Consider the following 27,319-nt stretch of genomic DNA (forward strand, 5'->3'; position numbering starts at 1 on the left):
GAAGGACTGGCTGGGGTACCGGCGTGGAGAGCAGAACGGTGTCTGAGGAGGTGAGTGGGTGACCAGCCGATGCCACCGAAGCTTTACCTGGCCTTCGCTCGTGCGGTCAGCCGTTGTCACGCAAAGCTGTGGCTAGCTCTGCTCACCAGCTGGAGGTGCATGGCCAGATTTGCTGGCCTTGCTTGCTTTAGTCCCAGCCCTATTAGCATAAAACTGTGTGTTTTTACAAAGCTGAGTGCGGGCTGTGCTTGAAGGGAGTATCTGGAAGTTCACCTGCCTGGCTCTGTATTTGTCAGCAGAGAGCAGCTGGATGACAGGACAGCCAACGCAGGCATCGTTAGCAAAGTGAGCTCCTGGAGCGCGCTCCTCTGCTTTCGGAGTGCGTGCTGGAGGCCAGACCTCCTTGGGATTTGTAACTTGTAAATAAGATCCGGTTAGCGAGCTTTCTCCTTTACTTTGGGTGAGGAATCCTCCTCTGCCTCTGCCAGCTGTCTTCTACTTGCCAGCTGCTCTGGGGACCTGGTGAGGGACTGTTCTGAGAGGTTAAGCTTGAAGAGCAACTTCAAAAAGAAATGAAGTCATCTTCCTTCTTGTCCTACCCCCTCCAAGCGAAAGAAGAGCCTAGGAGAGAGGGACACAGAGGGCAAAATGCTTTGTGGCACAAAGCCTGCTTTTTTGAAGCCCGCCTCGATCTGTTCTGAACCTCTGTCCTGCCGGTTCCCGTCTACATATTTGATGAATGATCTTTAGGTTATTTGGTTAATGACGGATTTAGACTGTGAAGAGCTGTCCTGACTTGGTAGAGATGTCCCTGCTCGTGGCAGGGGGGTTGGGCTAGGTGACCGTTGGGCTAGGTGACCGTTGGGCTAGGTGACCGTTGGAAGGTCCCTTCCAACGGTAAGCATTCTATGGTTCTATGACCCTGTGACTCAGGAGAAGAGGAGTGGCTTAGCTGTGCTGTCATTCTGGGGGGAACTTCGTTGCCTCCTGTTTGTCCCTGTGTCTGTGGTAGCAGTGAACGTGCTTCACTGCACTGGGACTGAAGAGGACTTACTTCGGAGAGGTCCTGGTGGATTGGAGGCGGAGGAGGGTGAATTTCACTCGGTTTTCTGTCCATCCTCGATAGGCTGCGTGTGCTCTTGAGCACCCAGCAGTTTGATCAACAGCAGAGAGCACCTCAGGGATGGTGATAACTATTGATGCATAGAAAACAGCCCTGGAATTTGCTTGCAGAAAAAGAGCAGGTGAGTAGTTTAATCAGAGTGAAGAATTTGTGGTGCTTCTTAGAGCGGGACAGTGGCGAAACGACCTGTCAGATTTGAAGTGAAGTTGCGTAAACTTGGAACAGGAACGTGCCTGCGTGTTGGGGGAGAAAAATGCCGGAGGGTAAGTGAGAAAGCTGCTGGTGCGTGCTCGCCGGCGTCCCTGGCAGGCGCGCAGGATGCCCGCCGTGGTGCCTGCTAGCACCGCTCCGCATTGCGCTCTGCGGCTTGGTGCTGCTCAGCGGAGCTGGGGAGCTGGGAGCACCACGGCCAGCCGTGCGGTATCCGAAACACTCCTGGCGTGGGGGGTCTGTGGCTTTCACCGAGGTTACACCCGTCCTACGTGCGTTAAACGGAGAGCGCTTTACTTTGTGGCTTTGTGAGTGATTTCAGAATCTGGCTGCGCATCCTGCTGTTCACTTCCTTCTTCCCCACTCGTCCCACGTTTTTAAAGCGTCTCTCGCAGCTGGCTGTCACCCTGCCTGCACTGTCCGGGAGGTTCTGTTTCTGCTGGCAGCTTCAGCCAGGCTGTGGGTGCGTAACGCGCCCTCGCCCAGCCCGCTGTGTTCAAAAGCTGCGTTCGCTGAGCTGCGCGCCGCTCGGGGTCTGCGTCTGCCTGAGGTGCCCAGGCTAGCACCGTCCTTGAAGTGAGACTGAAGAGACTGTTAACTTTTAAGCAGAGTGTTTTATTTCCAGGGGTAAGGCTGGGGTTTTTTTGTGATGAAACACGATCGCGCGTTTTAGGCAGAAAGCCGGATCTTCATCCCGCTTTCCTATCTCGAGATATCAGTAACCTAAATGAATAGACAGAAACTTGCCCTACCTGCTCGGGGTGAACTTGGCGTCCGCGGCGCTGGCGGGGAGCAATGAATCAATGGCGTTTGTTAATGGGTCTGTTTTTTCACAGGTTTTGCAGTGCTTCCCGAGCATGAGTTCAGAATGAAGCGGCGATTGGACGAGCAGGAGTCACCCGTGTATGCGTCGCAGCAGAGACGTATCACCAGCAGCACCGAAGCTTTTCCACACCAGCACCGCGTGCTTGCCCCAGCACCGCCGGTGTATGAGGCCGTTTCGGAGACCATGCAGTCGGCCACGGGGATTCAGTACTCGGTAACTCCCAGCTACCAGGTGTGTGCGCTCGCCCCTTGGCCGCATCTTGGCTGCGGTCCTGCCGCGGGACCAGCCAGCACCGCGTCATTTCACGGCAGAATTCTGTGTTTAAGACAGGGTTTTATTTTAGTAACCAGGGTTTCCTGAAGAAAAACTGAGATTGGACAACGTGCTTATCGTTCATCTCATTTTAAGCTCTCGCTTTAGGATTGTCAGCTTCATTCGTGTTCAGAGCTACCTGAACAAACGTGGTGTGACTTGGCCTTCTTGAACACAATTCTTTTAATAACTATCTCCAGTCGCGGTCTCTGAATCCTAGAGCCAAGTGTGTGCAGGGCTTTTTTCTTTTTTTTTTTCACCGGGAAAAGGTTTCTTCTTAGGGTTGCTCTGTCAGAGGCGTATGGTATCTTGGGTGATCTTACGCCTTGACAGACTGGATCAGATCAGCATTTAGGCTGGAGACTTTCAGGAAGCTTGAAATATTTCAGAAAACATTACCCCAGAGTCATTAGGTGGCACTCTGCCCTCTCTTGCCTCCTTTGTGAGGAGCTGGCAGCCGGGGAGAGGGAAAAACGTACTGGAAGAGTGCGCTGGAGATACCTCCCGGGGAGAGACCAGGGAAAGGCTGTTCCTGCGTTACTTGTCTTTGCCACGTTTCTGGCATGTTGCATCTTCCACGCTTGCGTTGCTGGTGTGCTGCCCTCCCTGTCTAGTGCCTAATTTTACACACAGCTTCTTCCTTACTTCTGCAGGAGGGATGTTCACGCTGACAGTAGCAGCCGCAGAGCTGAAGAGCCTGCAGGCAGACACTTGCAGGGACTGGAAGATGACGTGTTTATGCTGGCAGTCCTTCCCAGAAAGAACTTGGATGGACCAGCAGGCAAATTGTTTCTTGTTCATGGGAAGGATTAAGAAAAGTATATTCCATCTAAAAGAGGCCTGAATAGAAAACAAAATTTGTGTAAAATGAAAAGCTATTGGTTTTTTTGTTTTTTTTTTTAAAGACTCTTTTAGTATATTGTCCAAATTGAAACTTTTCTGGTTTAATGTGTGAAGGAGGCCTGAGAAGTGCACGCCTTCTGTTCCTTTCCCAGGTTTTCTAGGGGAGATACCGAGCTGAGTTTTCCCCTGAGTCTGCTGGGGCCGGAGCATCACACTTTGACTTCCAGTACCCAAACTGAACGGCAAGAGCGTGGAAGCTCTTGAAAGATTTGTTCCTTCAAATTATTGCATATGGCACAAAGTGGTTTGTAGAGAAAAGCGAGAACCTTGACGCTATCAGTCTAAAAATCCCGTTTCACGCTCCTCTTGCAGGTCTTTGTGTTAGTGGCTGAACAGCCAGCGAGATGCAGGCTGGAGAGGACCTGCGTCTGTAACGTGTTTGCAGAGAGGGCTCTTCTGTGTTGGGAGCGTAGTAGGAGAGTTGTCTGGTTTCGGTTTCAGGTCTCTCTGGGTCATTGCTGAAGAAAACAGAGACATTTTTTGAGTAAGGTTGTTAGCAGTCATGGTTAAAGGTCAGACTGACTGTGTTCTGCTTCTGTAAAACGTGACTTGTGTGCCAGGGTCTGGGAAGAGCGGTGCTGCTCGCTCTCCGCGCGTGCGGTGAAGCCGCAGCCGTAGCTGATGCCCTCTTTGCCTTGCCAGGTGTCGGCTGTGCCGCAGAGCTCGGGCAGCCACGGGCCAGCCATCGCAGCCGTGCATGGCGGCCACCACCACGCTGCGCCGGTGCAGCCGCACGGGAGCCAGGTGGTGCAGAGCCACGCTCACCCCACGCCGCCCGCCGTGCCGGTGCAGGGCCAGCAGCAGTTCCAGAGGCTCAAGGTAAGGCGCGGCGTTGCTGCCTTCGGTCACCCGGCCTTTTGGAGGGGGTCTGCTGTCAGGCAAGAGGGGCTCAGCCAACTAGCAATAGGACGAGAGGCAATGGCCTCAAGTTGCATCAGGGGAGGTTTAGATTGGATATTAGGAAAAATTTCTTTACTGAAAGAGTGTTCAGGTGTTGGACCAGGCTGCCCAGGGCGGTGGTGGAGTCCCCATCCCTGGAGGGGTTCAAGAAACGTGTGGATGTGGCACTTTGGGACATGGTTTAGCAGGCGCGGTGGTATTGGGCTGACGGCTGGACTGGATGGATGATCTTAGAGGTCTTTTCCAACCTTAATGATTCTATGATTAATTGCGTGTCTGAAATGAAAGCACAGTTAAACTGGCTATGGGGATGCACGAGTAAGCTCCTCTGCTTCTGGGTGAGAGCAAGAGGGACGGAGAACGTCCATCTACACTGAAGACATATTGCACTAAGCGCAGAGAAGACTGTCCCACATCGCCTTGGGAATCTAATAAGCTTCAGCGAAAGTTTTTGTAGCAGCCTGGAGGAATGGAGAAAGTTGTTGAAGTTATTTCTGACCTGACTTGTGGAATTGCTAGGTCTGTGCCCGAATCCTGGGGCAGCCGGGAAGCTTTTTCTGTTTGGTGTGTAGGGGAGGCCTCTCTGCAAAGCCAGCCTTTGTGACAAGGCTTAGATGCTTCTGCTCAGAGGGCCACTGAATGCAGAAAGGGACTTCTCCTTCTGCTGAAACCCTGTTGTTTCAAATACTGGAATAAAAAAGTGGACTTACTAGGAAAAGGAAGAAGTATGGCTCAGAGCATGCATACGAATGGGTTAAATTACCAAAACATTTGGTGCTTTCTGAACACATGGCTTATGTGGGTGGTTGTGTGGGCGTAATTTGGGAGTAAGGAAGGCTCTATTCTCGGATTATGTGCTGTAAAATCCTTAATAAAAGAGACAACTCTGCCAAAAATAACCCATGTAAGTAGCTCCGTTTGGTTCGGCTCTAGCGAGAAGGCACGTACGTATGAACCGATGCCTATTTCTTAGTCTCTTCCAAACGCGGTGCCGGCCTCTTCCAGTGTTGGTGGAACCCACTGCCTCGCTGGGTGAGAGGCCCGTTCCTTTTGCTGAACGTAGGATGCTTCATTTCTAGACACCTCCAAAAATGACTTCATGATGTGTGGTTCTTTCTCCCAGTGAAACTGGTGGCAGATCCTCTGCCGACGTGAGGCTGGGGCTGTACGTAATAGTCTTTCTTCCTTCACTGCCATTTAATCTCAGACGAAAGAGAGGTCCTGTGTGTAGCTCTTGCAGCTGGCGAGCTTGTGGCCCAGCTGTCGCAGGTGACGGGGACCCCGAGTTCTCGCTTTAGGTTGGGTCTGTTCCTTCAGTAGGTCTGAAAATTGGCTGTTGGTACACGAACGGTTCATGAAGTTCTTGCTGTTTGAGGTGTAAAACAATTTACCGCCCACAGTTGCCATTTTCAAAATCCTTCTATGTCGAACTGAAATGTCTGGCTTTTAGAAAAAAAGTGCAAGCGTGTACCTGGCAGACATCTACTACACTGAATATGTCATTTCCACTTTCTGCTTATTCTTAGACTTCCATAATAATTTCCACATATGAATGCAGGAAAAATACTCAGTCTAGTTCTGTTTATCCTCGCAGCCCCTTCAGTGATGGTAAATTTGGAGTATGTTTTTTTGTTGTTTTTTTTTTCTCTCTGAGTAATTCTGCTGATCTATGTTGCTTTTTTTCCGTTTTGTTTCTTTTTGGTACAGTTTTATCTTGTGAGCCAGGAGTGGGGAGTGAGTATCTCTTATTCAAATAGTGCTGGTAGTACACTAACCAGGCTTACAATCTTTTGCTCCTTAATTCCCTGCCCAGGCTCAGGGCTAACAGCTGTGTTTTCAAATAATGCGTGTTTTGCAGAACAATGGGAGGTGAAATAAAATCTGCTCTGCTAATATAACCTGTCTGTTCTGTCTCCAGGTGGAGGATGCCTTGTCTTACCTGGACCAGGTGAAGCTGCAGTTCGGTAGCCAGCCACAGGTCTACAATGACTTCTTGGATATTATGAAGGAATTTAAATCTCAAAGGTAACAAGCTGTGCTTTGCTTCTTCCTTCCAGGTTAGAAAGAGTGTGTGCGGGCATAGGAGCACAGAGCAGGAGCTGGATTCTGTCCTTCCACGTGCAGAGTAACACACCTCTAGCAGCAGTGTAAAAGCAGTGGTGTGCTTCCTCGCCCGAAAGTTGAACGCGTCCCTTGATTTCTGCCGAATCTCTGCTTAGAGTGGGAGCTCACAAGTTCAGCCTTGGTAGCTGATTCATCTGGCTGTCTGGTTGTCTGCCCTTTAATAATGGGCAGATGTGGGACTAGATCTCCTAGATATAAAAAGCTGTCTGGGCTGATAAAGTAATTCGAATGCCGTTCTTAAGTTCTTGTGTGGAGAACTCTGTGCACCACTGAAAGGGTCTTAGAGGATCGTGACGTTTTGATCTTATTCCTTCTTCAGTATTGACACTCCAGGAGTGATCAGCCGCGTGTCGCAGCTCTTCAAGGGCCACCCAGACTTGATCATGGGTTTCAACACCTTCTTGCCACCTGGTTACAAGATTGAGGTGCAGACAAATGATATGGTGAATGTGACAACGCCAGGGCAGGTTCACCAGATCCCCACTCACGGCTTGCAGCCCCAGCCGCAGCCCCAGCCACAGCATCAGTCGCAGCCTTCGGCGCAATCGACCCCGACACCAGCACAGCCAGCGCCGCAGCCTCCGCCTGCCAAAATCAGTAAGGTGAGAGGCTTTGGGTGACATACCTCGATAAAACGGGGATCCTGCTGCCTCCTGATAATGGAGCTAGAGGATGAAAAAGGAACTTCCACGCTGCTTTTTCATAGTATTTGTGAACACTGCGTGGTTGTGCTTCTGCTACTGGATTAGTTCTCTTTTTCAAAAGTTGCTCAGAACATCTGGTAAAATGTGCATGTGCTATTCAGGGAGCAATCTGGGAGCCTTGGGAAAAGGTCCTGTTTGACTTTGCGAGAAGGGCTTCCCAATTAAAGCACTGGGCACACGTTGGACTGCCTGCTTTTGTGTATGTTTTCATAGAATACCTGAAGTCCCAAGAAATCCCCCATAAACCAGAGGCCGTGATAAAGATGTTGCTGTTGCTGTGAACGTTAGCATGTGATTTCAAATGCTTGGGGCAGTTAAGCCTTTGGAAGAGCTTGATTAGTGACGTGGTAGATTCTGTGTTGATGAAGTCTTGCATTTGGATTGGACATTTGTTGTACAAGAGTACTCTAGTTCAGTCATCGGTTAGATGGGCAGAGGAGTCATTGGCAAGTTGAAAAGTGCAAGAGTTCAGACAAGAGAACGATGATATTGCCTTTAGGTATCAGTCTGTGTGTCTGAAACGGAGACCTTTCCTTTACAAAGGGAATTTGACTCTCTGCTTTAGATATAATCCAGATGCTGGTGTCCAACAGATGTATTTAATGTGATTGAAAACAAAATAGGATAATATAACAGGCATTCAGGGAGCTTACTCTAGATTAAATATTATATATTTCAGCCTCAAAATGTGGGAAGATGTGAGAGCCTTAGGGAGGGAGAGAATCCCCAGAGTTTCACGGGTTCATCTCTAAACTGTATGATTAGCTAACGATTGGCTGGAGTAGAAGGAAAAAGGAATATGCAGTTAGAAAGCAGCAGGATTTAAAATGTGGCAATGAGATGATCTCTAGAGAAACATCGGTGGGACTTGCAGCCTCCTGTTCAGAAATGGCAAAGGAAAACGTGCTAAAAGATTTGCAAAGCTGAAAGCTGCAGAGCTAAGGCATTCCGGAGTTAACTTACCTGTACCAGATTTCAAGGTTTTTGCTCCGGAGAAGTAATACGTGCTCTGAGTGAAGAGGTAGCAGCCTCTTGCTCATCACTCTGGGCCAAGTGGTTTTCTCCCCGTGTCATCCTGCAAAGAGTTGAACTGTTCTGTGACAGGATGCTTCTGGCTGTCCGAAGACAGGTATCTACACTGCCAGTAGTGAAAACTCTGCGTAATCCTCAGTTTGAAGTTTGGAAGGTGACAGGAATGAGTGCTTCCGTTTGCATTTAAAATTGCCACTGCAAAACTGGTGATAAATTTTCCTGTGGCTGTTGGGTGTCTATTAAGAGTATTCAGAATAATTACTCCGAGAGCCTGGTCTGCCTGCTCTTTGTCTCAATATTGAAAGAAATTCCAGTTTTCCCTTGCTGTTGCCTGACTTTACGCATCCCAGAGTTGTTCGCTAGGGGCGAAATAACTTGCAGAGCTGGAGCAAGCCATGCCTGTGCGTTTCGGCGCTGTTAAATTTTGGAGACAGTATGTGTCAGATTTCAGTCAAAAGCAATTAGCAAGGAAAACCAGCTGTTAGTGACAACAGCTCTAATGGTCCCCGTGTTTTGTCTTCCTGAGGAATTGTAGTCTGTGCTGGCCCACTAAATTTTTATCTGTTTATTTGCTTTGGGTAATGGTTTTCTTCTGCTTAGTCTACCTGTGTTTGTGCTCCTGTTAATCTTTAAAACCCAACTCTGGCTGTGGAATGGTACTTCTCAATTTTGAATCTTAACAGCAGTTTCTGCTTGGACAGCCACTAGGAAACGTTCACTTTGTGGAAGATATTGTTAAAATTCTCTGGACCTGTAAAGGGAATAACTGTTTAGCAGCAGTTTAAAAGACCAGTCTTTTAAGGAGGCACAGCGAAAGTTGTCCAGGGCCGGTATAGGGGTAGAGGTGGTTTGACTGGGTGTAGCAGCAGGAGATTTTGTCCACTTGATACATTCCAGCTCAGAGGCATCTCTACAGAATCCATGTCGTTCCACCATTATATGCTGGGCCATTTCCTCTGGATACGGTCTGTATAAGAAATAAAAATGCCTTTATTCCAAACAGAAAGGAACCTGCTAATTTCTAACACGGCTTCTTGTCTTCCTAGCCGTCGCAGCTGCAGGCACACACCCCCACCAGCCAGCAGACTCCCCCGATTCCACCATACGCATCACCGCGCTCGCCACCGGTCCAACCTCATACGCCTGTGACAATCTCTCTGGGAACCACACCATCCCTGCAGAACAATCAACCCGTTGAGTTTAACCATGCCATCAACTATGTCAACAAGATCAAGAATCGGTTCCAGGGACAGCCAGACATCTACAAAGCCTTCCTGGAGATCCTCCATACGTATCAGGTGAGCATTACCTGGGCAGACTAGAGCATATATATGTATGGTTATTTCTCTGTCTTTGCTGTGGGAGCTAACTGTGCATGCCCAAGACTTGCCTTTGGGTCTTCTGCTGGATTCATATTGGCCAGCAAGCTAAGCAGCGTTCTTGCAAGTTGAGAGGTTGCGTAGAAGCATGAAATAGTAGACTTCAGTCCAGCATCTTCATTTGCAAGCTTTTTTTAAAATCCTGTTTGGCGTTTTTCCATGGGCATGGATCAGGAAGAGACAGCATGACTGTAGTACTGTGTTCAGAAGTAAAGAAACCCCTTCCTTGAGCAGGGTCCTGCTAGTCTGGGGCCAGCTGGACACTCAGTATATATAAGTACATATATTTAGTATATATAAGACTTATGCTATTAGTACAGTATAATTCTTCATGTAAGATGCTGAGACCTTTGCTGTTTCATTCTTTCTATCACTGAAGGGGTTTTTTTGTTCTTTGTCACTTAAACATAAACAGTTTGTGTGTCCTTTCTTCTGACGCTTCTCCTCGTTCCTATGACAGAAAGAGCAGCGCAACGCCAAGGAGGCAGGAGGGAACTACACGCCAGCTTTGACCGAGCAGGAGGTGTATGCGCAGGTGGCTCGCCTCTTCAAGAACCAGGAGGATCTGCTCTCGGAGTTCGGGCAGTTCCTGCCCGATGCCAACAGCTCTGTGGTAAGTCGTCTTGGAGATAGACTGGAACTGAAATACCTAGCAGAAAACTGTTCTGTGCTTAGCCAGAGTTCAGAAAAAAATGTGCTTCTGCTGTTTGTTTCTTGGGGTTTTTTTTGAGTGATCTTTTACTGAGTGTGGGAATGGGGTCAGGGTGATAGACTCTGTTTTCTGGCCATAACTTGTCTTTTAGATACAATCCCTTTGCCTAAAAGGGTTGTTCTAAGACTGCGATAACTGCAGTAAGATACATTGGTCATGTAGAGCTAGGAGGAACAGGCATATTTTTTTGCCTGGATGCGTGGAACTCAGCTCTAATGGTCTTGTGGGTTTGTCTCTAAATAAGCTGTTAAGTAAGACAACTGCAGAGAAAGTGGAATCGGTAAGAAATGATCACGGTGGCACGGTGAAGAAGCCACAGCTCAACAACAAACAGCAAAGACCCAACCAGAATGGCTGTCAGATCCGACGGCACTCGGCAACTGGAGCAACCCCTCCGGTGAAGGTAAGAGCTTGTGCTGCTCGGTCAGCAGCCCTGTTTCTCCCAAGAGGCTGTGGCACAGTGCGATGCCTTTTACGAGCCTGCGCGATTTTTGCGGCGCACGCTGCAGCTTGAGAGAACGGAAGCTAGTGCTTGCCTGTAGAGGAAACGTTTTAAAGTCCTTGTTTCTGAGCGCAAGGCTTTGTCGCTGATTTTTACAAACTGGTGGTGTTGTCTGTACCTGGGGACGGTTAAATAGTTACTTTGTTAGGATGCCGCAGAACGCGTGGGGGTAGTTTTATTGGTTAATAAAGCAGTGCTTGGTGACGAGGGGGAGGTGCGGAGGTAAAAGTCTCGGCCAAGTCGCATAATAAATTTGTCCAAAATTTGCAGCGCTGTTTCTAAGGCACATCGGAAGATAAGCAGAGGAAAAGATAAAGGTGTGCCTGAAAGCTTCCTTGTAGTAGAATTTAGAGCAGATGCGGTGGAACCGTGTTTGCTCATCTTTCCAGTGCTAAACCTTATAATAAAATGATGAATGATTATTCTCTTAGCAGAGTTTGCCCTTTTCAAATGACGCACGTTTTGAGGGAGCGAGGCTTTGTAGTGTAATAAAAATGGTCTCATGGCCAGGTGGTTTAGCGTTTGTGCATCAGGGACAAGTTCACCTGCTTTACTTGAAGGTGGTGTATCTTGCTTTTTGATGAAAAGCATTAGCACGCGTAATTGTGTCATTTAAATCCAGTGATTTACTCCCACTTCTGCCCTTTCTCCTCCCCTTCAAATAAAGGGCAGCAAAATAAAACACATTTTGGAGGCAGTTTTCTGAGGATGTGGAGTGCAGTGCTGGTGTGGGGAAAATAACGGATCTTGCAGCGGAACACAAGAGAGAAAAACAAATACCATAATTTTAGGGAGGTGTAGTACTTGAAGAACTGGGTTAGTGATAGGGAAAAAAAACAGATTTATTTTGCTAATTTTGCAGACTAGTTAGAAAAATGAGATATGCTGCAACCAGCGACTGTTTCAATCAACTAGTTACAGAAAAGGATACAACAGTGTATTCAAAATATTTGGAGTCCTATGCTACTGGTTAACCGCTAATAGAAGAACTTGCAACACACACTTCCACGCAAGTTTCCTTCCAGAAAAGCCACCTTTCTTTGTTCGAAAGCGAATGGTGGGGTCAGGAAGCTGAAACCCTTGCATGATAGATAATCAAAATATCGCAACTTGCTCTGCTGAACAGCCCTTTTTTTTTTTTTTCTTTTGTTAACAGAAGAAACCGAAGCTGCTTGGTTTAAAAGACCAGTCTTTGGTGGAAGCCAGCAAACATGGTGTGGGGACAGAATCTCTCTTCTTTGAGAAGGTGAGAAGCGAGATTCAGAGCAAGCGGTCTCGCGTCGCTGATTTGTGTTCTTAGCGTGTGTACATCCGGATCTTATCGCAGGGAAGTATGTGATATACATACCACCCTGATAACGTTTGTCAGCTTGGCCTCAGAGGTATCATGCGACCTCGAAGTCAGATCTGTTGGACTTTTTTAAAAGACTGGTGGTCTTTTTTTATGTGGGTGTTTGTGTCTTTTTCCCCAAAGGTCGTTCTCCAGCTTTTCTCCCTCTGCTGATGCAGTTTATTTGCAGGAATGGGAATTTTTTCCTATATTGCGCTCTCCAAACTTTTTTCGCCTTTGTGAAGTCCCCGTACAACTGACGACGTGCGTGGCGTGTCTCGCCGTGTTGGCACAACTTGCTGTACCCATCTGCAACCAGCTGCCTGCAGTGTGGGAGCTGTTTACAAAGCAGCTGATTCATGTCGGCGTTGGGTTTTTTTTTCGCCCGAGAGATGAATCTAATTAATTGCACAGTCATTACCTGTTGCTGGTTTACTACACAGAACAGAAGAAGGATGTGTGGGGTGTTTCCAAGTGGTACCTTGGTGTCTTCCCTAAGAAGTCCATACATTTCCTTATGGCTCAGAGGGGAGCATATAGCAAATGTAAACAAGCCTTTCAAGTAATATCTATGTGTTGATGAAAGTCTTGCTTGCACTGTGATGATGTGGTGCACTTTGCAGCACTCTGTAGACCAGCTAATGGTAACTGGGAACCAAGCTCTTGCTCGGAGGGTGTGTAGGTGTTAACATGAGTAAACCTAGAAATCCCTGCTGTAGAATTATAACCGTACTGACGAATATCTTAATGATGATAGATCTCCGTCTGATGCGTAGATGCTAACTGTTCTCATGGGACAGGTAATGGTGTTGGGATGAATTGCTGGGTCTCCTAGTACCGTGAAGATAAGGGTTACAGAAGCTGGCTTATCTGTGACAACCCAGGCTGTAACGCAGGCAGAGGCCGGCGCGGTGTTACCCAGGGTGCAGGTCTCTTACCCCGGCTCTCTACTTGCAATATCTTCTGGTGTTTAGAGAGGACGATTTGTGGTGCTGCAGTTACGACTGACGTTGTCCACGATTCCAGCATTTTGTAATCCATCTGTTAGGGGGTTTTTTGAGGAATTTCATTCTTCACTTGCAACTCCGTTCTTCAGAGTGATGCACTGGGTGCTGATGTTGCAGAGCATACCCAGCACGGAGACGGCTCACACTGGTATCTGCTTGTCTGGCCCGGCGTATGGGGGGGAAGCACAGTGTTAAATCCAGGTCTCCTGGACAGCAATAGCTTGATCTCACCCTGACACCAACTGTTCTCCTCTTTTCTTCTCGCTATAAGGTCCGCAAAGCTCTACGGAGCACAGAAGCATACGAAAACTTTCTTCGCTGCCTGGTTATTTTCAACCAGGAGGTGATCTCCCGGGCTGAGCTCGTGCAGCTCGTTTCTCCATTCCTGGGGTAAGTGGAGCCCGTTTCCTTAACGTGAGGTGGGAAGTTTGATCCACTTGGTCTGTTCCCATTGGAAAGCCAGGAAAGAAGTGCTAACCTGTGTGGTCTTTGAGGGGGAATGCATCTTGTGTGGTTGCGTGGCACGGAGGAGGAGGAGGAGGAGGAACACCGCTCTGGGAGCTGGGAGGTGGTTTCCTGGGCCAGAGAGTACATCTGAGATGGAGTCTCCCTGCGCTGCCCACTTCCTCCGCTGCTGGTTGGCTCAGCCCTTATCTGGATAGCCTGCCACTGCTTAATGGTCAGTCCACCGAATGATTGCAGGAGTTGCTTCTACAGCAGAGCATTCTCTGCCATCTCCCATTCCCTCCAGCTCCGCCTGAGTGTCACGGATGCACGTGGTAAGGTGCCAGGGAGATACTGGTGCATCTTGGAAGCCCTTCAGTAGTGTGCAGGTGCCATGTGCTTTAGGCTTTCAGACTTTTCCTGTATTGGAGCAGGACAAAAGCATCCCGCTTCAGTTTTCCTTCCAACTTCATGCTCTTCTGCGCTGCCTTTTTTTCTATTCATTATACAAGAGGAGGTGAGAGAGGCATTCCTAGCTATGTCTTGGCAGGCAAGCAGCATTCAAGAGCAGTGCCGGTACTGCTTGCTGTGTTTCTTCCTTTTTCAGAAAAGCAAACAGAATTATTTAGCAGCTTGTTATTGCAGTCTCTTGCTCTGGAATCGCGGACTGTTTCATTTGAGAAAAGACTTGACTGCCTAATAGCATAGGAAATGTCTCCTATAAAAGAATGCTGGTATAAACTCACTGAAATTTCCAAAAAGCAACTGAACTCTGTCATGAAGCCAAAAGTGATACAGAATACTATAGTGTAAATAGGAATTATGGGTTCTGTAATTGCCAGTAGTGTACAGAGCAACTCTATATAATATAATCAGCTAGAACCAACCAATATCCTCTCATCAGCTTTCGGCAGTAAAATTAATGTTCATTCTTCCTGTGAATTGAGTTCCTTCTTCCAAGGGAGAAGGCAATAGCAACGTAAATTGGGTTCGGGACCCCATTACACTACCTGTGCAAAGAAACTGCCCCGAGGAGCTTCCACTCTCTCTGTAGCTCCACTGGAATTAGTCAGGCATCAGCAGGATGCTAACTTCAGCTAGGAAAGGTGAAATATTTGACAAAACATTCCAGATTTCTCCCTCTACTGTCTGTGCTCCTAGCTTTAAGGGTGAATATCTGTGTTGGGAAAGGTACAATACAGTTTTCTTATTCTGGAGTTGGACATTCATGTAATGAAAAAGCAATAAATGAGCAGTGATTCAATTAGCCTCAGTAACAGGTTCAATTCCTCACGTTGCTGGAGCTTTGCATGAGATAAGAGGGGTTGAACAGAAGCAGTGTTTTAGGCTAATACATTCTTCAGAAAACTTTTCTCTGCAAGCAGGCGACCTTGGGCCTTGCAGACAATTTGTGCTGGCCTGTAGTCTGGCGAGGAAGCTCTGGTTGAAGCGGTTGCTTGGCACTGAAACTCTTTGCCATGTAGTCACAGAATCACTTTCCAGTTTCTTGCTGCTTTTGGAAAGGATGGGTTTCTTTTAAGGTTAAGAACGTTGGCAAACAACTGGGGATCTGGCCTGGGTTCGCTGCTGGGGTGGTTTGGGAGACCCAAGTGTGGCCCCACACCTCGCAACAGGTGCTCCCCTTGCAGTGAAAGCTTTGGCTTCCTCACTGGTCACTTGTCCCGCGGGGACTGTACCCACGAGGGGTGGGGAGGATGTCTGTGCTTGTCTGTGTATCCCTGGCAATATCGGGGGTGGTCCTAATGCACCTTAGTCGCACCAAGAGAGCAACCCACCACCTGATCAACAAACAGGTACTTGCTTCCCCTTTGATCGGGCTCTGTGGAAGTGGGACTGAGCAGAGAGGGTCCTCTCTCACCAGACCGATAATTCAGAGAGTCTTCTTGGACACAGGCTGCCTGTAGCAATCCGTTCTAGCCTCAGCATCACAGCTCGGCGCTGTTTGGTTTCTACTTACTTAGTTTTTCTCTTAATTCATTTTATTTTTAGGAAATTCCCAGAATTGTTCACTTGGTTTAAAAACTTTCTGGGGTATAAAGAGTCTGTTCACATGGAGACATACCCGAAGGAACGGGCTACCGAGGGGATTGCCATGGAGATAGACTATGCCTCCTGCAAAAGGCTGGGCTCCAGCTACCGAGCCTTACCCAAGAGCTACCAGCAACCCAAGTGCACGGGGCGGACTCCGCTGTGTAAAGAGGTAAGATACTCTCGGACAGGAATTACGTGGCAGAGGAAGGCTATTCCTGGCCTGCTTGGAGGGATGGAGCAAGGATGAGCGGAACAAAAGAATAGGCGGGGGAATTTATTTTGTATCCCTGCACTGGGCTGAAAGGTTCCTGGGGACGTCAGGGCACGTCGGCTCTTGTGCCGTGGAGCTGTGCTGCTGCCTGCGCCCCAGAACTGGCGCTGGGCATGGGGCTGGGGCCGGCGGCTGCCGGGTTAGCACTGATCCAGCTCTGTGCCACACCGCTCCTGCGCCCAGGTGTGTGCGGGCACACTGTCCTGGCTCGGGATGGCTGCGGTACATGTCGGAGCCCGAGGTGAGCACACCCCGAGGTGTGCCTAGGGGTGAGTGAGCGTCGGCACCCCTGCAAACATCTGGATGGTGTCCAGAAGCTGTTGCATGGGGCAAGGCTTTGGTCTAGGGATGAGTTAAGCAGGAAGCTGGCTGGGAGATACCCACATGGCTTTGATGGTTGGCATCAGCTCTTCTCCAGCGTTGCTCGTGAAAGGGTTACGTAAAGCATTCACTGGGGAGCAGCTGGAAAAAAACCCCAACCAAATAGTTGTGATGTTTAAATAAATTAAAATATAGGGTTATTAGATATGTGTGTTTTATGTAGTGTAACGTGTGAAAAGAACATAAGGATTACAAACTTAAAAACTCTTAAGTAGGAAAGGGCAGAACTATTTTTTTGTATGGTCTTAGTGCGATTTCGGGGATCTTTTACAAGGCAGTACATAATTCAAGATTATTGCTACCTTTTTAACCAAATTACCACTTAGTCTGCTTTCAGAGTTGTCTCTAGCCCAACTTTAAAAGAAAATAACATTTTCTGTAGACAGATCCTCCCACGTATCACTCGCATGCTTCTTTCTTTCTACCTGAAATGCTAAGAAGACCTCTTGTCTTCAGAAATGGTGTGTTGCCTTGGGAAATGGGCTCTCTACAGGGAACCAGCCTTCTTGGCCAAGAGTCAAAGCTGGTCTCCCAACAAAGTCCTGTGGGATCAGGTGTACTCACCGAGTCCTTTAATGTGCTGTAATGACCTTTTGATCAAAGTGGGAATGGTACTGGCTGATCCTGTTCCTTCACTGGTGTTGGAGGTGAGTGAGCAGGACTCCTGCTGAAGGCCGGTTAATAAACATGCCGCTTAAGAGCCGTCACTGGAGGAGGGAGAGCCCCAGAAATCCTTTCCCTGGGTGACTGCTGTCAGCAGTGGCACCCACAACAAATAGCGAGGAGATTGCTCTTTGGGAGCATCAGGGTTATTGTGTCCTTGCACTCCTTGAGAGACGAGGACGACGAATGTGGGTGACCAAGTCACGCAGTTAGCAGTGGTGATAGGTGTTCAGCAGAAGTGGTGGCAAGATAGCGGAAACAAGCTGGGCAAGAGACAACTGAAAGTTTTTTAATCTAAGTCTTGACGCATCTCCCAAAAGTGTCTTGTGTGATGCAGTTATGAGCTTTTCTTGCTGTGAGAATCTAATGACTCAGTAGTTCAGGCTTCAGGTTTGTGAATACTGGGCCTGACTTTCAAGACTGCCTGCCAGAATCCTTGTTTCTTTGCCTTTGGCCTCTGAGGTTTTTTTGAATCTTCTATTCCTGTTTTGGAGGTGGTGAAAGCTGCAGGTGCTTGGCTGCTTTGTCAGTAAAGGTGTTGCTGAGGTATGGATTTATGTTCCCAATTAGCCTTATTTGGAGGTGGAAACCACGTATTGTCTAACAGTCGTGGCTGATGTGATGACCACCCAGTGCTGTCGACGGTGAATCACGCACACGATGAACCAGCTGGTTGCAGTTGACTAATCCAGAGTAACGGAAAAGCTCCTTTCATCTTTCTTTTTTCTCTTCCTGTGCAAGTTTTTTTTCTCACAGCTCCAGCTGATAAATTTTCCAGACTGCCTGGATGTTTCGGTTCTGGCCGTTCGGGGTTGCCCCCTGAATGCTGGGCTTTGGAAGGGGCACACGCAGTTTTTGCAACTGGGGAATTAGATTCCCCCCCTCCCCCCATCAGTGGACTGGGCTCAGAGGTGGCCAAGTGTGACCCACTCAAAGACTGACTGTGACTCTCGTCTCCCCCCCATATCCCTCAAAGGTTTTGAATGACACCTGGGTCTCCTTCCCGTCCTGGTCCGAAGACTCCACGTTCGTGAGCTCCAAGAAGACGCAATACGAAGAGCACATCTACAGGTGTGAGGATGAGCGTTTCGAGGTAAATTGATTTTCCTTGATTCGTGTCTCGGAAAGCTTGGGGCTCTGTAAAGAGTTAACAATCTTGATGTATAATTACACCTTTAGTACTGCTGCTTAGAGTCTGTTTTTATTGTGTGTCTGTCACATGTTTTTCGCTTAGAAGTTTGCGTTCTCTTAATGCAAGAAGCCGTGGCTGCGTAACCACCTCTTGCTCCAAGCTACCACCCCTGCCCCTCGCTTTTTGCACAGAGCTCTTCATTCACACCGCTCCAGATGAAATGGCTCAATGGCCAGCATATAATCGAGGCGTCTCTTCCATTCTTACTGCCCACGCAGCGCACGAGAACATGCATTCCCCTGTAATAATCTGAAAAGCGATACGTTCAGGATGTTAAATGATTGACATCTTGACTTGAAATGGAAGTTGGCTTGGCAATTACCTGAATATGCTGGGATTCAGCATGTCCTTTTGTAGAGTAACTGTCAGTTGTGTTCTGTTCCCAGGTGGAAACTATAATTTCCTAACAGTATCATTCTGGTAGCCTTTAAATTCTTAGGCAGTATTATCTAGGAAGCAGATAAAATATAATTGCGTTATTTTAAAGCAGCCCAACGTGGAAACCAGGGCTTGAGAACATCTTGTTAAACATGCACGGCTTCTTGTTTCGTGTCATTTAAATGTTACCCTCTGTGAAGTATCATGTTTTATCTATTCAACGATGGCTAATGCACTGTTCGCTTCAGCTGGATGTTGTCTTGGAGACCAACCTGGCAACGATCCGCGTCCTTGAGGCAATCCAAAAGAAACTCTCGCGCTTGTCTGCCGAGGAGCAGGCCAAATTCCGGCTGGACAACACTCTGGGTGGCACTTCGGAGGTGATCCACCGCAAGGCTCTCCAGAGGATATATGCTGACAAAGCAGCCGACATCATTGATGGACTTCGGAAGAACCCATCCGTGGCTGTTCCCATTGTCCTGAAAAGGTACTGACGGCTCTAGCACCCTGCCGCGGGGGCTCTGCTGAAGGGTAACGCACCATACTTGATCCAGATTTATGTAGAAGTAGCTAATTTCTGCCGCTAAAGGGTGTGACCTCCACAAGGCTGTAAATTAAGAAGTGCATTTGATGTTCTGGTCGGTTGCTGGATTTCATAATAATCACCAAGAGAGAGGGAATTACCCTTCTGAAACAAACACCTTACCAGCTCAGCTGGAGGGATGCAGAGCTTTTGTTTTCTCCTTTTAAACTTTATTTGTTCCCCAGTGTCAGTGTCATGTGTAAGGTGAGGAAACTGTATTGTGTGGCTTGATCCAGGGCTAAATTTGATCCCTTTCCAAGTTCCGCGGCTGTACCTGGCCGTGGGCTCAGACTGCGGTGGCTGTGGTGCCCTCAGACTCCCAGTCCAGTTTCTGTTGTCAGCCTTCCCTTCCTCGGTCAAGAAAAGGATGCTGCAGGTCCTTGGGGAAGCTGGAGGAGATGTGGAAGGAGGAGATACACTTCTCATCACTGCGGGACTCGCTCCTGCATCTCAGGGCTCTGAGAGCCGGGGGTAACAGCCTTACCCAGGATCCCTGCAAGGTCACAGCTTCCCCACCCTGCTCTTCCTCTGAGCTGAGTCTTGAGCTGCGTCGGGTGCTTTGCTTAAGATGCGGAGTTGAGGTCCAGGAGTCTGTTCCCAGGAAGCGCAGGTGGCTGCAAGGCAGTAACTTTGTTGATCATCCAAACCAAGCTGCTCCTTGTCATCAGCTAGAGCTGCCTGACTTTCTGGGGATTTCTGGGGGAGCTGGGGCAGCTCTTGTGGCTCTCCGGTCCGGGGAAGCGCCAGCCTTCAAGCTGCTCTGTTCCTGAGCTGTGTTCCTTAAACATGAGAGATGTCCGGAGGGGTTTATTCAGAAGAGCATGCGCAGGGCCCCCTGCTGTAAAGCCCCATTCAGTGGGACAGCTTTCGTTTATGCCTGTTTCATGAGGAGTTCGTCTCTCCTCAGCACTGGCCAGGAACCACGGGCCTAGGTTTTCCTTACATGCTCAGAGTGGGACCTTTATGTGTCTTAGTTCACCTTTGTTTTCTTGATCCAAGGTTAAAGATGAAAGAGGAAGAGTGGCGAGAAGCCCAGAGAGGATTCAATAAAGTCTGGCGAGAGCAGAATGAGAAGTATTACCTGAAATCCTTGGACCACCAGGGCATCAACTTCAAGCAGAATGATACCAAGGTCCTGAGGTCAAAGAGTCTCCTCAACGAGATTGAAAGCATCTATGATGAGGTGAGATGGTCACCAATAGTTTCCTTCCCTCAAGCTTTTGTAGTTTGCAAGTGCTGTTTCAGTTCCCATTCCTCACCGCTCAGTGAGAGAGGAAGTCTGCGCCACTGGCAGAGCTTTCTGAAAGGCTTTTGGGTAGAGAAAGGTGTTTGGGGCTAATTGCTGCGCTGTGTTTCTCATTTGTAGAGGCAAGAGCAGGCTTCAGAAGACAATGCTGGAGTCCCCACAGGCCCACACCTATCGCTAGCCTATGAAGACAAGCAGATCCTGGAGGACGCTGCCTCTCTCATCATCCACCATGTGAAGCGGCAGACGGGAATCCAGAAAGAGGACAAGTACAAAATCAAGCAGATCATGTATCACTTCATTCCAGACCTGCTGTTCGCTCAGCGAGGTGAACTCTCGGATGTGGAAGAGGAGGAAGAAGAGGAAATGGATGTGGATGAATCTACTGGGGCTGCGAAAAAGCACAACGGTGTTGGGGGTAGTCCTCCCAAAACCAAGCTGATGTTCAACAACACGATGGCCCAGAAGCTGCGGGGCATGGATGAGGTCTACAATCTCTTCTACGTGAACAGCAACTGGTACATATTCATGCGGCTGCATCAGATCCTGTGCTCGCGGCTGCTGCGGATCTGCACCCAGGCCGAGCGGCAGATCGAAGAGGAGACACGGGAGAGGGAGTGGGAGAGGGAAGTGCTGGGCATAAAGCGAGACAAGAGCGACAGTCCTGCCATCCAGCTACGACTGAAGGAGCCTAGTGAGTGATTCTGGTGGGAGGCTGGGGAAGAAAGGTGCTTCTACTCGTAGCGTGTTGACAGGGCTTACTGGGTGTCTTCAGGCACGTTACAGCAGCGACCCGCTAAAATGGGAGGCTTTCTCTTTTATTATCGCTGGGCAGCACTGAGGTGAGGGAGGAGATGGGAAGGTGTAGTGTACGTGGGACTCGAATAGCAGAATGGTAATGTGCAGCAGTTGTTTCATAAGAGATTTCAGTTTGCACATTGGTATCTGAAGTATCCGTGAGCTCCCTAACTAAAAGCTGGTTTTAAAAGTCTTTCAGAAGTAAAGACCTCATGGAGAAGGCTAGATCTAGAAAGCAAGAAAATACGAAAGTCCCCCTGGCCTTAAAAGGACTCGTTTAAATGCCTATAAAAGGCAAACTTAAGTCTATTCCAGTAACTCTTCACCTTGACAGGGTAGTCTGAGGACCAAAACTCAAAGCAGCCCTGCCTGGCTGTGGTGTGCTCATCTCTTCCATTCTCTCTTGTTGCAGTGGACATCGATGTTGAGGATTATTACCCAGCCTTCCTGGACATGGTGCGCAATCTCCTGGATGGGAACATGGACTCGTCGCAGTACGAGGACTCCTTGCGCGAGATGTTCACCATCCACGCCTACATCGCCTTCACCATGGACAAGCTGATCCAGAGCATTGTTCGACAGGTGACTGCCAGCAAAAGCTGGAGGGCGGGTGGTCCGGCGTAGAGAAAGTAGCCGGGTTGTTTGCTGCGGTGAGAGCCCAGGCCCACATTGGAGGGGGAGTGTAGTATGCCTACATTGGCAATTTCAGGGGTAAGTAGGTAAATTCCGGGTGTTTTGTAACCTAGCTCTAACACTGCTGTAGAGAGACATGATAAAAGGTAATTCCTGATGTATTTAAATTCTTGAGAATATCCTCTCTGTGCATATAGAGTTCTCCCTTTGTTTTCCAGGAGTTTTAGGATATAAGTATTCAACTTCAAAGTGTCTCCAGAGTTAATCTTGCTTTAACTTTGAAAATTAATTACATGGCATTTAAATATAATTTCCTTCCTTTTCACCAGTGTTGCAGGAGCAGCGTGTGCCTCTTCGAAAAAGCTTTGTCTCTCTTATCTGGCTGTTTGAGTAGCTCGGTTTGGCTGTTAAGCTCTAGTCCTTTTATTAGGCTGGTAGGAAGAACGTGTGACCCAGGGAAAACTTCTCCGTGCGCCTTTTTGTAGCGGAAAGAACAAAAACCCACACAAGGGGCTGGGAGTGGAATGGCTTGAAAGGCCTTTCCTCGTTCAGAAGGGTAGAGCTGCTTTTCAGAAGCCGTGTACCTTCAGTCCAGAGATCAGCTGAATTCAAAAGACACTCGAGCAACTTGATTTTTAAACTGGTACAAAATAAGGATTTGATGCTGAGTCTCCCCTGCCTCTCCCCAGACGCAGCAGCAGCCCCGTGCTGTGGAGGGGATTCACGAAGTCACGGTGCTGTAGCCTTTCCTCCCCTGCTGCTGAGCAGGATGTTCCCTGCCCGCAGGTTTTCTCTGAGTAGCTATACTTTGCCACCTGCTAATTTTTTTAAAGTTACTGTGTTCTTTTACATAGCAGCAGAGATCATCTACAGCTGAAAGAACTTACTAAAATGTGGCCTTGGACTCCTGCTTTTTGAGCCCTTTTGTTTGGTTGTTTTTTTTGCTTGGGCTTAAACCCACGGTTACAACTTCCCTTCTTGCTGTTCTGGGCTGAGGGGCGTGTAGCGGACTCCCTGACGAACACCTTCCCCGCGCTCTTCCTTTTTGCAGCTGCAGCACATTGTGAGCGATGAGATCTGCGTGCAGGTAACAGACCTCTACCTGTCGGAGAACAACAATGGCGCAACAGGAGGTCTCCTCGCTTCCCAGTCTTCTCGTACCCTTCTAGAGGCCGCGTACCAGCGCAAAGCCGAGCAGCTTATGTCAGAGGAGAACTGTTTCAAGGTAAAGCCGGGCTGCCAACCGCGGGATAAAAGCAGCGCAAGCAGTGAGGATCCCCCTGGAAAGGCACCAGTCCTTTAAAAAAGGAGCCTTGTTTAGGCATCCAGGAGCCCTGAGGACTTTATGTACCTCTGAAAGTTGAAAGGAAAGTTTTGGTGGCATGTCCCCAGCTTTTGGCACGTAGATTAGTGCTTCTGTAAGGGCCCCTCAGAAGCGAGGTTTCAAGGAGAAATATATTTCCTGGAACAGCAATGAATATCCCTTGCGCTTCACAACATTTTTGGGTTGTATCATATTGACTGCTTTGCTGTCACCGGTTTTAATTTACTAGCTCAAACTCTCCCATTTCTCTTATGTCGACAGGGGCGGGGGGGGGCGGGGAATCTGCTAATGCTGGCTGGGCATTAAATCATTGCTGTCTGCATACATTGCTAAATAAACCTGGTGCGCTCTGCTAATCAAATCCATACTGCCCTCGCCTGAGATGCAGGAAGTGGCCAGGCCCTTTCTGAGCCAGTAAAGCACTTTGGGTAAAAGTCTCCATGTCTCGTCTCTCTTCCCTTGCCCACAAGCTTATTTTGGGGGCTCAAGAAGGACCCGCACCGCTCCTGAAACAACAGAAAAAAGAAAGATTTTCAAAAAGCTTTACAATTTTTCTGTTCCTCAAAGATTGTGCGGTTTGGCTAGTGTTTTCCCTTTGCTGTCAGGCATGTGGGAAGCACAGTGTTTTCCCTTAAAACGATGCCAAGTTGCTTCATTCTCCCTTTGCCCCAGTAAGAAGTGGAGGTTGTTTTTTCTATTTGAAACCTTTTAGTGAAGTCCCTCCTGCCTTTGCGTTATAGCTGATGTTCATTCAGAGCAGAGGTCAAGTTCAGCTAACCATTGAGCTGCTGGACACAGAAGAGGAGAACTCCGATGACCCTGTCGAAGCAGAGGTAAGAGCAGCTTGTCCAGAGCAGGCTGTGATGGTCAGGGGTGCACTGGGCAAGGGTGTCCAGTTGGCTGCTGTTGTGGTCCGCTAGCACAAGATAAGGAAACATCAAGGACACACCGTAAAGCTTTCGGTGATGTGACCAGGCAAGTCCTTCTTGGTTTATTTTGTGCTAGAAAACCCTCAAAACAATATAGAGAAAACTGCGTTTTGGGGGATAAGATGCATGGAGCCTTCAAAAGTGACCTTGTGTTCATCCGTATAACTTCCAGCTTATCCTTGTTAGCTATCCCCTGTTGTTTGGTGGGAAGGCAGTGGCTGATCTGTGCTCTGTGCTCGCTTCCAGCGCTGGTCGGACTACGTGGAGCGGTACGTCAACTCTGATTCTACCTCCCCTGAGCTCCGGGAGCACCTGGCCCAGAAACCGGTCTTCCTGCCAAGGTGAGCGGCCAGGCCGTGCCATGAACCCTACCCAATGGGCTCTATCTGGCCGTAGAGAGCAGAGCGGCTGCGCTCCATCGCAGCACTGGGCGTTCAGTCTCGCCTGTGTTTTACTGCTACAACAGAAGCAGTTACCCCGGCAGCGTGGTGTCGAGTCATCCTAAAAGCCTGTGGGTCCACCCCAGGCTCCTGCTCTCCAGTGACTGAGAGATGGCATGGTCTGCAGGTCGGGGAGAGGGTGAGGGCTGGTGGCTCGCCAGATTGGGTTTTTGGCAGTCCTGCCATGGCTTGCAGTAACCTTCTGCCTGAAAGCAGCGGGTGCCACGTTGGGGCTTTTCATGAGCAGGGAGCTGATGGCATGATATCCGTGATTTCAGAAATAAGATAAACCCAGTGGGCTGACTCGCTGTAGGGGTCTGAGCCCAAGTGACTGCAACGGGCAGTTGCGCTCCAAGCTGTTTGCCAGGCTTTTGAGGGGCCAGCACAGATCCACCAGCTACATCCAGCCTAGTAGTGCTAGAGGGTGAGCCCTAATTCCAAGAGAGGTTCTCTGGTTTGCAGGAATCTGAGGCGGATCCGTAAGTGTCAGCGTGGTCGGGAGCAGCAGGAGAAGGAAGGGAAGGAGGGAAACAGTAAGAAGTCCATGGAGAGCGTGGAGAGCTTGGACAAGCTGGAGTGTAAATTCAAGCTGAACTCCTATAAGATGGTGTACGTGATCAAATCGGAGGACTACATGTACAGGAGGACTGCTCTGCTGCGAGCTCAGCAGGTAGGAGTGAGCGGAAGGACTGGGGTGGGCAGCCGGTGTTTCCCGGGCCCCCCTGCTCCCAAAGGTGAGGTGGGCAGAGTCAGGTGAGACATCCCTGGGGATCCCGCTTGGTGACATTGAGCGGTCGTTGCGTTGCCAGGAGGATGGTGTGCTGTTTTGTCCTCCCGAGACACTAAAGACCTTCTGAACGTTCCTGGGGTGTAATCTTTTCTCCTTCCACCTCTAACTCTCATCGCCCTCCCACCTCTCCTCCCTTCTCTCCAGAGAGTTTTACTGCTGTAGGACAGTGGTTTCGACCGTTGGCTCTCACATTTCTTCCAGGAGGTACTTCCCATGGGTGGCGTTTCCCCCATTTTAGGGAAGACTTGTTATCTTTGTGGTGGTGTGGTGGCATGCGAGAGTGCCTGTCCTGCCAGGGCTTCCCCAAAGAGGACTCAGAGCGCAAACATCAAATGCCTTCTGTCCCCCGCAAACATCAAATGCCTTCTGTCCCCCCCAAACATCAAATGCCTTCTGGGTACCATCTCCTTGTTGTTTCCAGTCCCCCCAGTCATGGAGAGCGGGAGTCCTCAGGTCGATCCCGCGTGGCAGAGCGCAGCCAACATGCGACTGCAGCTCTCGAAAAAGCTGCATTTGTGGCCAAGATGGGAGCGGTGAGGTCACCCATACAGAAAAATCCCCATGGGTGTTCTTCCGGGACCCAAGAGAGCAGTCTGACATCTCCCATCTAGCCGTCAACGCTTGCGACTGCCAATTTAAATTGGAATTTGACTTCTTGAAGTTACTTAAATTTGCTCTTGGTTCTTTGTGCCAAACGTAACTGTTGGGGCAAGGGAAGGAGGATGTGGCTGGGATAGGTGGGGAGGCAGGGGAGCAGAGATGCTGGAGGGGATGGAGGCTCTGGCCTTCCGGCTGGCTTTCAGCTGTAAAGGTTGGGGTTCATTCAAGATGAAAACGGCCTGTGACTCCAGATCGGCCAAATTCAGGAGGATTTTGGACTTCTGAATGCTTTGACACTATAATCTATTTAAAACACGTGAAGCAGAATACCATTGCTTGGATTGTAAAAAGAAAGTGAAACCTGCTAGATTCAGGCAAAAGTCACTGACTTAAGCAATGAGAAGCAGCAGTACCCAAGCGGCTCTGTCAGCAGTAGCCTCTCCTGCAGCTGCAGAGGGCATTTTCAGTTTATGGAATTATTGGCTTTTCTGAGCAAATGACTGAGCACTGAGAAAATTCCCTGGGAGGTGAGGGAGTGGGAGAGGTGCGCACTGCTTCCTGCCTAGTAAGTCATCCTTCACAGCTCCCTTTTGGTCATGTACTTAGACTTAGAAAACAACTACTTACATTCCATTTCTTGCTGATGAAATACAAATCATGGTTTTATTTCATTAGCTGTAAAGTAATTGTGTTAAACTTGCATGCACATTAGATGAGTGTGTTTAATTCCAGTAGTGACTCTCTGAAATGCCGATACTGAGGATTTTGATGGAATTCCATCTATCCCATTCAACCGGCACAAACCTCGAGGAAAAGTAACCTCGTGAACAGGACAGTACATGCCAGTGCTTTTCACAGAGAATATGAGCAAAAGTCAGACTACTGAACTGTTAAATATATAGCATGCAGCCTAGCCCCTCGGTTACAGAAGTAGGCCACAGGAGCTGCGGAAGCTACCCTGGACTACAAATCTACTGGACTTAACAGCTAACACTGAGAAGCCTCTGGGAGGAGAACAAAACAAATAATAAAATGCATAACTTTTAATCTTGAGGCTCAATTATATTTGCTGGGTTCAGTTATGACTGTAGCTCGTCAATGTCAATTATGACATGGCTTGAAAGCCGTGGCTGTAAACCATCTGTCTGGGATTTTGCATTCCTGAAGCAGATGCTCTTACTCAGGATGAGTGCCGTTTTTCCTCTCCCAATGCTTCTGTTAAGCCAGAGCTCGTAGTCCTGACCTAGTTCTTAGTTTTCCATAGCTGTTGGGTCTCCGGACCTGTGTAATGCCTGTTGAGCTTGCTCCCTCCTGGGACTGTGCCCCTCCATGGGGGGCTGGAGGCAGGCCCCGAGGGCTGGGGAGAGCAGGGCCTGCCTGCTCTGGGGTCTGCCTTGGCTCCTGGCTGCTGCAGGAGGAGGAGGAGGAGGCAGCACCCTTTGAGCAGTGCAGAAGGGATGCAGTGCTGAGCGTGCAGCTCTCGGGCTCCTGCGGGATATGTTTTGTGTCCCCAGCCTGAGACCCACTGTAT

At 48.8% G+C, this 27,319-nt stretch overlaps 1 protein-coding gene across 1 annotated transcript in view; it reads left to right on the plus strand.

Moving 5' to 3' along the window:
- Window positions 1-27,319, plus strand: part of SIN3A (SIN3 transcription regulator family member A) — a 34,049-nt gene that overhangs the window by 5,303 nt on the left and 1,427 nt on the right. The window contains exons 2-20 of the mRNA XM_075432200.1: window positions 2,170-2,390; window positions 4,017-4,193; window positions 6,193-6,299; window positions 6,718-7,000; window positions 9,181-9,432; window positions 9,974-10,126; window positions 10,470-10,628; window positions 11,884-11,973; window positions 13,336-13,454; window positions 15,519-15,729; window positions 17,852-17,968; window positions 18,694-18,932; window positions 20,028-20,211; window positions 20,395-20,968; window positions 21,485-21,654; window positions 22,757-22,930; window positions 23,770-23,862; window positions 24,205-24,299; window positions 24,861-25,068. Of these exons, the coding sequence (XP_075288315.1) occupies window positions 2,202-2,390; window positions 4,017-4,193; window positions 6,193-6,299; window positions 6,718-7,000; window positions 9,181-9,432; window positions 9,974-10,126; window positions 10,470-10,628; window positions 11,884-11,973; window positions 13,336-13,454; window positions 15,519-15,729; window positions 17,852-17,968; window positions 18,694-18,932; window positions 20,028-20,211; window positions 20,395-20,968; window positions 21,485-21,654; window positions 22,757-22,930; window positions 23,770-23,862; window positions 24,205-24,299; window positions 24,861-25,068 (3,594 nt within the window). The 5' untranslated portion in view covers window positions 2,170-2,201. The remainder of the gene's footprint in view (window positions 1-2,169; window positions 2,391-4,016; window positions 4,194-6,192; window positions 6,300-6,717; window positions 7,001-9,180; window positions 9,433-9,973; window positions 10,127-10,469; window positions 10,629-11,883; window positions 11,974-13,335; window positions 13,455-15,518; window positions 15,730-17,851; window positions 17,969-18,693; window positions 18,933-20,027; window positions 20,212-20,394; window positions 20,969-21,484; window positions 21,655-22,756; window positions 22,931-23,769; window positions 23,863-24,204; window positions 24,300-24,860; window positions 25,069-27,319) is intronic.

The sequence above is a fragment of the Opisthocomus hoazin genome, chromosome 10 (assembly GCF_030867145.1).
Source record: "Opisthocomus hoazin isolate bOpiHoa1 chromosome 10, bOpiHoa1.hap1, whole genome shotgun sequence".
Lineage (NCBI taxonomy): Eukaryota > Metazoa > Chordata > Aves > Opisthocomiformes > Opisthocomidae > Opisthocomus > Opisthocomus hoazin.